General features: G+C 44.5%; 1 protein-coding gene across 1 annotated transcript in view; it reads right to left on the bottom strand.

Annotated features, from left to right (window-relative positions):
- LOC102858776 (cytochrome c oxidase subunit 6A1, mitochondrial-like) overlaps positions 1 to 2,859 on the bottom strand; it is a 3,700-nt gene extending 841 nt beyond the window's left edge. Inside the window, exons 1-2 of the mRNA XM_006890425.1 lie at positions 2,757 to 2,859; positions 2,479 to 2,621 (exon numbers count right to left, since the gene is read on the bottom strand). Of these exons, the coding sequence (XP_006890487.1) occupies positions 2,479 to 2,621; positions 2,757 to 2,859 (246 nt within the window). The remainder of the gene's footprint in view (positions 1 to 2,478; positions 2,622 to 2,756) is intronic.
- Between the last annotated feature and the right edge of the window lie 11,977 nt (positions 2,860 to 14,836).

Raw genomic sequence — 14,836 nt, 5'->3', positions numbered from 1 at the left:
CCCCCATAGACTTCAATGCCGTAAACATATTTCATCCAGTTTTTCTCAGTCTTACCCCCACCCCAATGCCAGCCTCATTCTACAACAGTGGCACCATGAGAAATTCTTTAAAATGCAGTCCCATTCCATACCTGAAACGATCTCTGGATTGGAAAAATGTAACGCATCCTCTACATTTAAAAAGCATTACCTGGCAACAATGGTTTCCAGACTAGGGCAACTGTGCTAGTCCAGGGGACATTTGCCAATGTTTAGAGACTTTTTTAAGGGGACTGTTATATCATGGGAGCACGGGGGGCCAGGTGGGTAAGAAACTGTACTGCCAAGGAATTTGGTTCGAATACACCAGCCATTCCAAGGAGGAAGGGTGGGTAATCTCCTGCCGTGTGACTTACTATCTCTGAAAACTCTTCAAAGAGTGAGCTAGAAGTTGGTTCTGACTCACCAGCACTTAGCAAGTATGACATCTAAGGAGTTCAGGGATGATGCTTAACGTCTTACAAAGGCTGACCGCAGTCTACAGTAAGCACTGTTATGAGGTGCTACTGCACTGATTCGAGTCATAACAACACTATGTGACAGGATACAGTGAGCCTCTGGCTGGGGGCTTTACGGAAATACCCTACCAGGTGTTACTCCCACAGAGCTACTAGTGAGTTTGAGCTACCAACCCATCAGTTAAGACAAGCATCGTTAGGATTCTTTACAGTAAGGACAAGAATCATCTGGCCTAAAATATCAGTCGTGAGGCTCAAATATTCCAAAATTTTTTCCAAGCCTACTGATCTCAGTTAAATCTTTATGAGGTCAGTACAACTTTATGAAGGCAGGGTGGTAACAAATCCCTGTAACAGTTTATTAACAGTAGCTATTATCTACACTAATAGCCAAACAATCAGAGTTGAGATAATTCATATAGAGGTGTAGGGGTTAAGAAATACTGTCAGTCTCCTCATTATTAATTAGAACAGCAGCAGAACCCGAGGTCCTGGAAAGGTGCATACTGCCAGTCTTAAGGGGTATTCCCAAACCTCAAGTTTCACACAACTGACAACTATTTCTGGGCATTAGCCAAAGGCAGGAACAAGGATGATGAAAAGACAATAAAAACTTTTTAAAGGAATTCACTTACCATCTGACCCTGAAGAAGAAAAACAATTTTGAGGTGTGGCTCACAAGTCTTAGTTTGAAGAAAAAGAAATGTCTGTCACCTTATTGAATCAGTTGCTGGATCAAAGGTACCAGGGTCATGACTTTGTGTGTGTCTAGTCAACTGGTCTAATTAATTACTCTTTGACTCAGTGAATAGTGCCAGCCGGCTTTAACAATTTCTAAGTGGCCCATCTAAGACACAACTAGTCTCTATTTGCCTGGAGCAGCAGAGGAAAGAGAGTCAGGAACAGAAATAGAACTAGGCCAAAATTTCTCCCCTGAACAGGAAGCTAGAACTAGAGGCGCCCTGTTTCTCAATAATCCTGATCAAAAGGGGGAAATGTGAAACAGAATTTTATATTCTTATAGAAACCAGACTTCCTGGATATACTGAGACTGGTGGTGGCTGCTACTGTTAGGTACTGTCAAGTTGGCTTCAAATTACAGCAACTCCAAATTACAGCAACTCTATACAACATAAGCAGGAGTGGCATCCACTTTCTCAACACCATGGCTCTGGAAACCATGAACTTTGAGAAATGACGATAGTCATAGGCTTCAGTCTTTAGTTCACAGGGTCCCTGTAAGTCATGCTCAACTCATGTACAACATAATAAAACTCTGTCCAATCCTATGAAGAATCCCCAAATCAATCTCTATTGCAGAGTAATATCTTAAAGCCATGGACTCGAATTACCCCCAAAATCATCTTTACAAGTGAACAACTGTTTGGCTGAATTAGTGCAGAATGTTGGCTGTGAGCACTGCGCTATTCTGACACACTGATTAGGTGAGGCCAGTTTCTGGAAAAGGACATCATGCTTGGAAAAGCAGAGGATCAACAAAAGAGATGAAGACCTTCAAGAGATAGAAATGGTAACTTTTAACACAAAGCTTGGGCACTGCAGAGGCTGTGAGGATGGGCAAGAATCCTACGGGCTTTCGATCTGCTGTATCGAGGGTCTTGATGAGGAAGAGTCAAGTAGTCAGCACCTAACAAGTGATGAGATTAAAATAAAACAGAAGCTAGCGTGTAGATGAAGTGGTGACTCTAATAAGTCAACAGTGGTGAAAAATGGGCAATAGATAACGAGGCTAGTGATATATGTGACAAATGCAACCAGTTACTGAATTTCCTATTTAAAAAATTGTTGAATAGGCATGTGCTCCGTCTTACGCATTTTCCAAATACATTTTGTTTTGTAAGGTATAAATGATAAACGGGACGTGCCTGGCACCCAGGGTTCTGGAAGTAAAGAACTTAGACTCGGGTGGCTGGAATAAAATGTGAACGGATTCCTAACAAGTCTCCAAGGGCGTACGTACCTTGGACCTGATGCGGAGATGTGGGTAGGGGATGAACTCGGGTCTCTCGTGCTCGTCGTGGCGCGACTTCAAGAAGACGTTCAGCATGCTTACTGCCACCCCGGGGAGCGCCACGAAGAAGGTGAGGGCCCTCCACAGGCGACCTGCGGGGAGAATGCGATCGCTCAGATGTGCAGAGCGGCCTGCCTGGGGTCGTCTCTCCCCAAGGTCACAGTCCCGGCCCGCCTCGCCCGAGCAGGGCAGAGGTCTGCCCCGCCGACCCCTTCCTTCCCCAGTACCTGAGCCCTCCCGGCCGTGAGCGCCGCTCGCCATAGACCGCCCCAGCTGTGGCCGGGCCCGAACCAGCAGCCCGGAGGCCCGGGAAACAGCAGCCATCGCCATCTTTCTCTTGCACAGCTCAAACGCAGGCTGCGGAAACGGAAATGTGAAGAGGCGGGACCACAGCCTCAAAAGGAAGTTCCTATGGAGCGGTGCCTGCACACGTAGCGCTTGCGTACTAATCATAGCGCTTGCGTACTAATCACCCGGATCAACTGGAACTTGTCAAAATCTGCGCGCATGCGCCGTGGACCGGGCTGGAGGCTCTAATTTTCTCTTTGCTTCAGGCATAAAAGCTCAGCATACGTCGTTGTAGCCTAACACAAATTACTCAATCGACAGTGTCATTCCCTTTCCTCGCCAGCCTCTGACCCTGCGTTGTTTATTCCACGGAATCTGAGGTCATTCATCATTATCGACGTTGTTTGTTATATCGGTCTTCCCCACTAGAATATGAACTCTGCGATACCAAGAGTTCGCACATTTTCCGAGTCTGGAATGGTGCCTAGGATGTACCAGGAGCTCCGACAAATCTGACGAATAAGTGATAAATGACTGAATAACTAGAGAAGGTAGACAGAATTCTGGAATTGGTGCGAGCAAATAGATCTCGATTCTAATCCTGGAAGTGTAGCTTCTTGAGCCTCAGTGGCACAGTTCCTTAGTATTGGGCTCTCTCACCAATCAACTGCTTTGCAGGTGAAAGATGGGCATGCCTCCTATAAAAATTTACAGGCTCTGAAACCCGATGAGGGTCACTATGAGGCGGAATCCACTCTATGGAAGGGGGCTTGGGATTTTCCACACACTAGCCTTCTTTCCCTTAAATCTGACATCGGTTATATTTTGTCGCTACCATTTTTTTTCTTTCTTGTTTCCTTTTTCTTCGAACTAATCCAAATAAGTTTAAAAATAAATAGATACACAAGACAAAATGAAGGTACTTTTTTTTTTAACTATAAACTTCTTTAAGAATGTGGTGAAAGCTCTGAACCTCCCTAGAAAAGTGCCCTTGCACCTTTGTGACACAGTTTGGCATACAACGTGTGTCCTTGTGCTCCAGGGTGAGAACCTCTGGATATGGAAACAAACAAGGGCTCCAGTGTGAGAAGATTGATGGACATCTTGCTTCCTCCCCTTACAACCTGCCTGACCTTGTGCAAGTTAAATGAAAGGAATGCTTTGAGGTCATGCAGTCAGTTTCACTTTGGCAAAAATTTAAGAGCATATTACAGAGAACTCATAGTCTGATCAAGCACCAGATGTTATTCCGAATAGGCTGGCTTTTCACATTTCACAGCAAAAACAGAGTCATCCAATCCCTAGGCATTCTCAAACACAGCCAAAAGGGGACAGGCGGGTCCAAGGTGTAGCCATGGAAAAAGATTAATGTCAAGGATTAGGAAAACCTCTTCTTTCACTAGCTGAGATCCTGCTTCTTTATGATGGGGATGCTGTTGTGGTTATGCACTGTGGTGTTGGAACTAACTCATAGCTGACCCTCCAGTGGGTTTTCAGAGGCAGTAAATCATATTGGAGAAGACTTCCCATTTTTCATCTGCAGAGCAGCTGGTGGATTCGAACTGCATGCCTTGAGATGGTAGCACAGCTTCTTACCACTAGGCTACCTTAGCTCCCTGTGATGGCGATAGACATTTATTCATGCCTTTATCCAACAAACACATTAAAACTCAGTTTCCCCTTAGAAGTTCTTCATCCTTTAGCTGTAAGAATATTGTTTTTATGTGCCATCAAATTGACAACATCTCATAGGGATCTTATGAACAGTGGCTCTGAACCTTACCAACCTATCCTGAACCAACTTCACTGTCTCTGATATACCTGACCCCATTGTCACAACTGTGTCAATTTATCTCCTCCAGGGTCTTCCTCTGCTGAACCCTTTCAAGTACGGTGTCTTTCTCCAAGGACTGGTCTCACCTGACAACATGCCCAAAGTGTGTGAGACAGAGCTCCATCCAAAAAATCTTGCCTCCAAGAGGGCAAGGTTTCTCTCTTTCCATGCCAGATCTGTTTATTCTCTTGGCAGTCCATGGTATGTTTAATCATCTTCTCCAGCATCACAACTCAAAGGTGTCAATTCTTTTTTAAATTTTATTACTTTTGTGTGCGTGTACTGTCAAATCAGATCTGACTGGTACAGGAGGAGATTGTCCCTCCTTCCCCGGCAGAGCATCTGGTGGATTTGAATCATTCGCCTCTGAGATTGTAGTTGCAGCTCCTTGCCACTAGGCCACCAGAGCTCCCCAATTCTTCGGTCATCTTTATTCACTGTCCAGCTTTCTGACGCATAGCAAGCATTTAAGACCATGACTTAGATTAGGCACACCTTAGTCTCTAGACTGGCATCATTGATCTTTAGCACTCTGGAGAGGACCCTGATAGCAGACTTTTCTAAAGCAACTTGTCTTTTGATTTCCTCACTGCTGGTGCCAAGGGTTTTGAATGTGGATCTGAGCAAGATGATAATTGAGCAGTTAATAATTGTAATCTTTTCTCCATCTATCATGATCCTATTGGCCCAGTGGTGAGGATTTTTGTATTCTTGACATTGAGATGCAATCCATATTGAAGGCTGCAGTCCTTGATCTTTTGCATCAAACTCTTCCTCAGTTTTGACAGGCTAGGCTGTGTCAATCCAAAGATTGTGTCAATCTGGAAGATCCAATGAAAACTGTCCAGGGACTGGCATTTGTTAAAGGTCACTATCTCTGTTTTCTTGTACAGCTTTCATATCTAGCAGAGTGTTCCTACTAAGTTAAGATTCTATCAAATGCTTGGCATGCAGTATATATTTGGGCATGATAGATATGACACTGCTGCCAGGTATTCTCAGAGTTTTAATGACATATATTCAGGTGACAGCCAGGAAAACAAAATCATCACTACAAGAACAGTTAATGCTAGCTACACTGCAATCCCACAGGTGTGCGGTTCAAATCCACCAGATGCTCTGCTGGAAAAGGAGGAACAATCTCCTCCTGTACCAGTCAGATCTGATTTGACGGTACTCACACACATAAATAATAAAAATTTAAAAATAAAAAATTTTAAAAATAGTTAATGCTTATTTCTTGTTGTGGGTTCTCCCACAGAGTTTCTTAGGCTGTAATATTTAGAGACCTGAGGGTGTATTCAGTATTGGGCTGCTAAATAGCCTTGCAACCTTTTAGGGCAGTTCTACTCTATGATGTGGGATAGAGAGACTCAAATATTTAACTAGTCCTCCACCAGTGGCTCCAAGAGAGAAAGATGGGCAATTTCCAGCTGTGTGCATGACAGCTTGAGAAACCCACCAGAGAGGCAGCTGTGAGTCAGTTCTGACCCAACAGCGACGAGTAGTAATAGTAATTCTGATATTAGAAGAGCTCTCTGGGGAGCTCTGGTGGCCCAGTGGTAAGAAGCTGTGCTGCAATCCCAAAGTGCACAGTTCTCATTCACCAGGTGCTCCATGGAAGAAGGATGGACAGTCTCCTCCCATGTGATTTACTGCCTCTGAAAACCCCCTGGAGGGTCAGCTGTGAGTTGTTGTGTGCCTTCAGCACACACAACAACAGTAACAAATCACCTGGGAGGAGACTGCTCATCCTTCTCCCACAGAGCAACTGGTGGACTCAAACTGAGTTCCTCTGAGTTGGCAGCACAACTCCTTACCACAGAGCCACCAAAGCTCCCTACCAAGAAGAGCAACAGCAAATTCACTTCCGACTCTAACGGGTTGGAAAAGCAAAACCATTTCAAGTCATGGGCAGCTTGGAAGTAGACGAAACCATCTAATGAGTCTTGGGGTTCCTGAGGTTGCAGTTCTGAGATTATGCTGGCCCTCCTGGCCTCACTGTGACCCTCCCCCCATCCCCCCGGGTAACAGGTCTGTGAACAGCCAGCCTGCCCAAGGCCACAGCCAGCCAGACCTGCATTTGACGTCATGTTTTCTGGCAGCCAGTGTTTATGCTCACAATAAGGCATGAAAGCTCCCCCTGATGCCTCATTTCCTTGAAGCTGGGAGCTGGTGAGTAAGAAGAGACAGCTGCCAGGGGTGGTACATTGGGTTGAGACTGGGGGAGATGCCCAGCCAAGGCCAGGGCTTATTTAGAGGGCATCCTGCCTGGTACTCCTAACTGTGGTTTCTCCCAGCTAGATCACCTCCTGGCATTTAACAACAGTGAGTTCCTGGCACATAGTGGGCACCAGTAAAGGTCTGTATACCAGCGGATTCATCTCAGAAGCAGGCACTGGGGCCTTTTCCTGGAGGCTGCAGGGAAGCTGGGGTTCTGTGACTACCACCTCCATCCTCTGATTAGTGATTTGCCTAATTAGGTCTCAACAATGTCCTTGGACTGGGGACATAGAAGTGAATGAGAATACCTGGTCTCTGCCTACTCTCATGATACACTCGGTCTGGAGAAGATGAAGAAGTAAACAGACTGTTACAATCTATTTACCCAGTGTGATGGACTCTACAAGAAAAAAATCAAACAAAAATAAAAAACCATACCCACCGCCACTGAGTTGATTCAAATTATAGCGATCTTCCATGGAGTTTTTGAAGTTCTAAGTCTTTATGGGAGGACACTGCCCATTTTTCCCCCAAAGAAGCAGCTGGTGGATTAAAAGTATCAACCTTCTAACAACCAAACCTGACAGGCACTATGCAACCAGGACTCCTAGGTTCAACAGTTGTTGTTGTTGTTGTACAGCTTACAGAGACCCTGTGAATGACTCATCTGACCCGTCCTATCCTGTGCCATCCTCATCGTCTCGAACACATTCAAGCCCACTGTTACACTCACGGTGTCAATCCATCTCATTGAGGGTCTCTCTTTTGCTGACCCTCCACTTTTCCAAACATGATGTCCCTTTCTCAGGAACAGCCAGCCTTCCCTAGCAACACACCCAGAGTATGTGAGATGAAGAATTGTTATCACTGACTCTAAGGGGCACTCTGGCTGCACTTTCTCTAAGACATAGCTGTACTTTTGGCAGTCCGTGGGATATTCAGTACTCTTCTCCAACAGCACAGCTCAAAGACATCAGTCCTTTTTTCTATCATTCTTATTTATTGTCCAGCTATCAGATGCATAGCTAGTGATTGAAAAGGTCATGGCCTGAATCACTTGCACCTTAGCCTTCAAACTGACATCATTACTCTTCAGTATTTTGGAGAGGTTTGTGACAGTGAACTTTCCCAGTGTAATGCATCCCCTAATCTCCTGACTACTGGTACCAAGGGTGTTGACTATGGATCTAAGCAAGATGAAATCATGAACAATTTCAATTTTTCCTTCATGTCTCATGATGTTTGTTGCCTATCAGCCCAGTGGAGAGGACTTTTGTTTTCTTGATGTTGAGCTGTAATCCATACTGATCTTCTGCAGCAAGCATTCCAAGTGCTCCTCTCTTTGAGCAAGCAAGAGTGTGAGTATCTGCACAACACAGGTTGTTGACTCTTACTCTGATCCTGATACCACATTCTTCATAGAGTCCAGATTCTCAAATTATTTGCTCAATGAACAGACAGCAACTAACCCTTAATAAGTTCCTACTATAAACTGTCATTCACAGGGCTTTTGAAGCCCTGTTGTTTCAGAAGTGGGTAGCCAGTCTTGCCTCTTAACCTCAATCTAGACTTTCCACTGAAACCTGTCCACCATGGATGTTTGTGTTCGTACTTGAAATATTGGCCCAACTTCTAGCAGTACAGCAGCATCCAAGTTACCCTTGTTCAGCAAATTGACAGACCAGGGCTGTATCAATTTTTGCTATGTGCCAGCGAGTTGCCTGAGACCCACAGTGACCCTATGTAGAGCTGCTCTGAACCCTGCCCTGTCCTGAGCCAGTCTCACTAATTCCAACACACCAAGCCCTATTGCCCCAGTCACTGTGTCAATCCATCTCATCTAGAGTCTTCCTCTCTCCTGTGCTGTCCCTCCATCCTTCCAAGCATGAGGTCCTTCTCCAAGGTTCAGTCTCTCCTGGCCATGTGCCCAAAGTATGTGAGACAGAGCTTCAATGCTAGCCTCCAAGGAGAAACATGATTTCACTCTCTCCAAGGCAGGCCTATTTGTTTTCTTGGCAGTCCATGGCATCTTCAGGACTCTATCACCATAATTTGAAAGCATTGATTCTTCTGTCATCCTTAGTCATTGTCCAACTTACCCATAGGAGCCCACTATACAGCAAGCAAGTGTATGCATAGCATAAAACCAACATGCATGCTATGGGAAATGGAAAACAAACTGGCCTGGAACAGAGGATTGAACAGTCCAACAGGAAGTCGGAACTGGGATGTCCAGTTAGGTCAGAGCTTCTGCTTATCTGAGAGGTGACTGAGGCTCTCAAGAAGTGAGTTAGGTCACAGGTAGCACCCCTTCTGATCTAGGGTGTGTTTAGGGTGTGTCAAGGTTTGGGGACCCCAGCCTGGGACAGAGTTCCTGCTAGCCTCAGAGGCATTTAGGCCAGTTTATACCACTTCTGCCTATTTTGGGAGAAAGATGGGTAATCTCAGGTTAACAATGAGGCAGCACATAACAACACAGAACATAACAAAACCTCAGTCAGCACATCACAATCCTGCCACATGAACTTACATTATTTTTGCTAATCAGAACAAGAGAGAATGGGTACTGATTGTGGATCCAAGTAAGAGGAAATGATTGACAATTTCAATCTTTTCTTCATTTGTTATGATGTTACCGACTAGTCCACTGTTCAGGATATTTTTTTCTTCTTGATGTGGAGAGACAATCTACATCGAAGGCTGCAGTCTTTGATCTTCTGCAGCAAATGCTTCAAGTCCTCCTCACTTTTAGCAAGCAAAGTTGTGGCAGTCCGCAAAATGCAGGTTGTTGATGAGTCTTTCCCTAATCTTTTTTTTTCTACTAGTTTATGTTTGGAAGGAGGAGTGGCATCCACTTCCATAATAGCTTGCCTCCGGAAACCCTATGAACCTGGAGTGAGGATGAAAGACACCCAAGCATCGAGGACTCTCCTTCATAGGGTCGCTATGAGTCGCCTGAGACTCAACGGCACTTAACAACAACAACAGAACAAGGGCTGCCACCAGCATTCGTCTCTGTTCTTAAAGGTTATTAGACGGTAAGCTCCTTGAGGGCAGGGGTCCGCTTGAGTCTGGCAGGTAGCAAGCAGTTCCCAAGTGGCACAGAAAAGGCGTTGAGTCAGCATAGACAGCGGGGTGATGGCCCGGGGCCTCCGGGCCACCCGTGTCTGCAATACCGCTCCTGCCCGGAGGGTGGCAGGCTTCGCATGTGCGGGCGCCGCCCACCGCTCAAGACGCCGCGCGCCTGTGACCTTCAACGTGGCCGTCTGGGCTGGGGATCCCTGAAAGAGGGAGGAAGGTGGAAGCAGGCGAGGCAGGGAGGGAGGCTGGCTGGAGGCTCAGGGACTCCTGAAGGCCTGTCCTTGAGAAGATATTTCCTGCATCGGAACAAAAAACCGTGACTTTCCAGAGTGTTCTCCCTGGGTGCAGGGGGCAGAGAGGAGAGGTTGGAAACCCTCCATGGTCCACGGGAGACCATCCCGAAAGTCTTCCTCGTCAGACCTCTGCATTCACAAGGTGCCGCCATAGTTGGCAATTTAACAACTATCTCCACCCAGCAACCACTTTGATCTTAGGAGCTACCCCGGGAAGGAGGCGTTAGCTGCCCTGTTTCTCACAACAGGACCAATAGGGCTTTGGAGAGGGAGTGTCTGCTCGAGGTCACTGTGTCTGCTTTCAAATCCCTTCCGCTTCCCTAGCTCTGTATGTCAAGCTGAGATACAGGGAAAGGAGAGGTGCCACTTAATACTAAGTACTAGTACCAACTGGTTGGTACAAGTACTCCAGTTTGATCTCATTTAATACTCCCAACAGCCCTAAGGAAATCAGAACGACTGTTAACCCATTTGACAGATGAGGAAACTGACAAAAGACTCAGAGAATGACAAAGCTGGAGGCAAATTTGCAGAGCCAAGATGGAAAGAAATGCCTGTTTGCCCTCAAATTTCATGCATGCAACCAGTACTTGGGCTTTTTCTTCACTCGTTATTCAATTATTGAATATATAAATGCTTTCATGTGGCTAAAAAAAAAAAAACGAAACAAAAAACCAACGAAGGGGTATTTTAAAAATAGAAACGCACCCAATCCCAGAGGCACACGGTTCGAATCCACCAGATGCTCTGCCGGGGAAGGGGGGACAATCTCCTCCTGTACCAGTCAGATCTGATTTGACGGTACACTCACACAAAAATAATAAAAAGTAAAAATAAAAAAAAATAGAAACGCACCCTAAAGAAACCATAACTGCTACCCAAGCAGTTATATGCACATCCATGTTTATTGTGGCTTTGTTCACAATAGCAAAGAGTTGGAAACAACCCAAATGCCCATCAACAAACGAAGGGATAGAGAAGCTCTGGTATAGTCACACAATGGAATACTATGTAGCATTGAAAAACAAAGAACTCATGAAATATACAAAATGGGTGACCCTGGAGGACATTGTGCTGAGTGAAATATCTTAGTCACAAAAGGACAAATACTGCATAGTGCCACTGTTGTAGAATGGGACTGACATCAGGTTTGGGGTGAGACTGAGAAAGATTTGATAAATTACGTATACTGCATTGAAACAGATGAGGGAGGGAACTCTCTAAAAGTGATATATGATTGCATATTATGGTTATGACCAGAGTCCAGAACGAAGGCTGCATAGTGGAGTGGACTGGGGGAGGGATTTTATACCAATGAAAGAATTTTTCTAGGGAGCTCTGGTGGTCTAGAGGCAAGAAGCTGCACTGCAATACCAGAGGAGTGCAGTTCGAATCCACCAGATGCTCTGCTGGAGAAGGAGGAACAATCTCCTGTACCAGTCAGATCCTATTTGATGGTACACACACAAAATAATAATAATTTTTAAAAAATTTAAAAAAGAAAGAATTTTTCTTTTACTTTTCAAATAGAAGAGCGAACTGGGGGGGGGGGCAGGGAGAAAAATTCAACAATGAATGGATGAAAATCCAAAGTCTCCAAATCTACCAGATGCTCTGCCGGGGAAGGAGGGACAGTCTCCTCCTGTACCAGTCAGATCTGATTTGACGGTACACACACACAAAAATAATAAATAAAAAAAAATTTAAAAAAAAATAAAATAAAAAAAAAGAAAATCCAAAGTCTCTGTAAAAGTTCATTAAATAATAAAAAAATTAAAAAATAGTTATGCTCCCCATCCATGTCTTCTAGCCTCCCTCTCTCAATTCTACTCTCCAGAATATTACCTCATTAGACATTTCTGATGTATCCGTCTCGAAACCTTTTGCTCTGTGGTCACTTCCAACCTATAACAAACTCATTCTTCAGAATAGAAGTACTTCATAAGGTTTTCAAGTCTATGACTTTTCAGAAGCTGATTGCCAATCCTTTCTTCTGAGGTCCCTCTGGGAGGGTTCAAACTGTGGACCTTTCATCTAGCAGTACTTAAAGGTTTATGCCACCCAGGGACTCCCCCTGACTCTCCTGAACTAATAACTTTTAAGTCTCTCCTGTCATTGTTGTCATTGTTAGGTGCCAATGAGTTGACAATGACCCACCATGACCCTAGAATTGGCAGCGGCTGCACCCTGTTACCATCAGTCTGTGTTAACGTGGCAACCCCATGTGTATCCATATAAAACTGCTCCAGAGAGTTAGTCACTGGCTGATTTTGTAGGAGTTGATCATTTGTTTCCCCTTAAACGCCAGACTTTTTGAACAGGCTGTCTCTGGTCACTTTCTCCAAAGGAGAAAAGAGGTAATTATTAAGGGTAGAGGTGGTGAGAAGCATGGCTCATTGAAAGCTTGGGATTCAGGGGTCACACAGACATTTATTTGAATCTTGCCTCTTTCTTTATTAACAAGAATTGTGGAGTTATTTCCCCCCCACTTTAGCATCATTTATGATCGGTGGGGTTTCCCCCTTTGGCTTACTTTGTTGTTGTTGTTGATTGCCTTAAAATCACGACTCATAGCAACCTTATGGACAAAAGGCCTGAAGCCCCTCTACAACCATCGACATTTATCAAAGTTCATAGAGTTTCCAGATGCATGCTGTTTAGGAAGTGGATTTATTTCTGGTGGCATGCAGTTTAGGAGGTGAATTTATTTCCCACTAATTAGTAAGGATTATGAGAACACTAAACATACCTTGTTCTTGTTGTTGTTATTGTTGCATTTCTGGCACTTGACACCACTCCTCTGGCCTAAATGATAACATTCTCTGAGGCTTTGACACTTCCCTAAGCATATTATAAGAAAATCCTTGCAATTCATAAAACAACTCTTTGGAGGTGATAGGTACTACTCTCAGTCTTGGTCAACTGATGAAATGAACCTTGAGAAGTTAGGCCACATGTGCCCAGGAACATATAATTAGAAAGTGGTGGTGGTGGGATTTGAATTTAGGATGCATTGGGCCAGGATCCTACAACTCACCTTTGAATAAGTCATCCAAGGTGGTCACTAAGACTTTCTGATAGGGTAGTGGTTGTTGTTGTGTACCAACAGAGGCAGTTAATCACACGGGAGGGTATTGCCCATCTTTCTCCCTTCAGAGCAGCTGGTGGATTAGAACTGCATACCTTTGAGTTGCCAGTGCAACTCCTTGCCACTAGGCCACTAGAGGTCCCTTCTTTAGGGCAGGTAGATCTTTTCAGAGGCTGTAAATCACCGGGTAAGATTGCTCATATGTTTGCCCTCAGCAGCTGTTGTATTTGAACTGACCATCTTTAAATTAGGAGCATAACTCTCTACCCAGTAGGCCACCAGAGCTCCTGTTTGTTGTTAAGAAGCAGGTGTGTTTCCGGGTCCCATTACAAAGGGATTCTCCTCCACTTATTCAAATGTCCCCATTTATTGCTGGGCATTAAAGACTCAGATAGGACTTAGTTCAAACAAAGGATTAGCCTTGACAATAGAGGTGTCCACCCCACGTCCTGTTAGTTGACTGATAAGAGGCCTCTGATGTCCTTTGGACACCACACTCCCAAGGTGAGCCCAGATTCTCACCCTTCTCTACCATTCTTACCACTAAGGGGCCAGTGTTTCTTTCTTTTTTTTATTTTATTATTTTTATGTGAGTGTACCATCAAATCAGATCTGACTGGTACAGGGGATTGTTCCTCCTTCCCCCGGCAGAGCATCTGGTGGATTCGAACCGTGCACCTCTGGGATTGTAGTTGCAGCTCCTTTCCACTAGGCCACCAGAGCTCCCCTAGGGGCCAGTGTTTCTATCAGGAGTCTGGGAAATGTTTTCACCTCCTCTGCAAAAGCATCCTGATTTTTCAGACTGAGCCACTTTTCCCACTCTCCCACCCACCCTGCTGCATGCTTCTGGGTGAATTATAACTATTACTTCCCGCCGACCCGCCCCCCCCCCCCCCCCCTTTCACTTTGTTGTTGTTAAGTCTTCTCTCAAAAAAAAGGCAAAATTCACTTCTGACATCTATTTTGGTCTTTTCATTCTTGCCAGTCTTTTGCGTTGTTCCTTTTTCTTTTTTTTTTTTTTTACTTCTTGTTGTGTACTGTGAGTCGATCCAACTGGCACAGGAGGAGGTTGCCCCTCCTTCTCCAGTGAAGGATTTGGTGGATTTGAACCTTGTGTCTTGGAGACTGCAGCACAGCTTCTTGCCTCTAGGCCACGAGAGCTCCATTTTTGGTTGTTCTTGTTCATATAATTTTCATTTCTTTTATTTGAGTGAAAGTTTACAAATCATATTGTTTTTCATTCCATCACTCATAGACATTTTGTTTTATATGGACACTTTCTTAAAATTGTAGTTTGTGATTTTTATTTTACTAGAATCCACAGGGATGGCAGTTGAAAAAGATAAAGATTTCTTGACTCTTTTGAGGGGTAAATCTGTTGTCAAGGACCTCTCTGAAGGACTGAAGAGCAAGAATGCTAGTTTATAAACTAAGGTGTGCCTGACTCAAGTCATGACACTATCTTTTTGTCTTTTTTAAAAAAAATTTTAATAATTTTAA

The sequence above is a fragment of the Elephantulus edwardii genome, unplaced genomic scaffold, assembly GCF_000299155.1.
Source record: "Elephantulus edwardii isolate Elephantulus edwardi_28Jun2011 unplaced genomic scaffold, EleEdw1.0 scaffold00089, whole genome shotgun sequence".
NCBI lineage: Eukaryota > Metazoa > Chordata > Mammalia > Macroscelidea > Macroscelididae > Elephantulus > Elephantulus edwardii.
The sequence above is the reverse complement of the archived record's forward strand: the minus strand, read 5'-3'. Positions and strand labels throughout refer to the sequence as shown.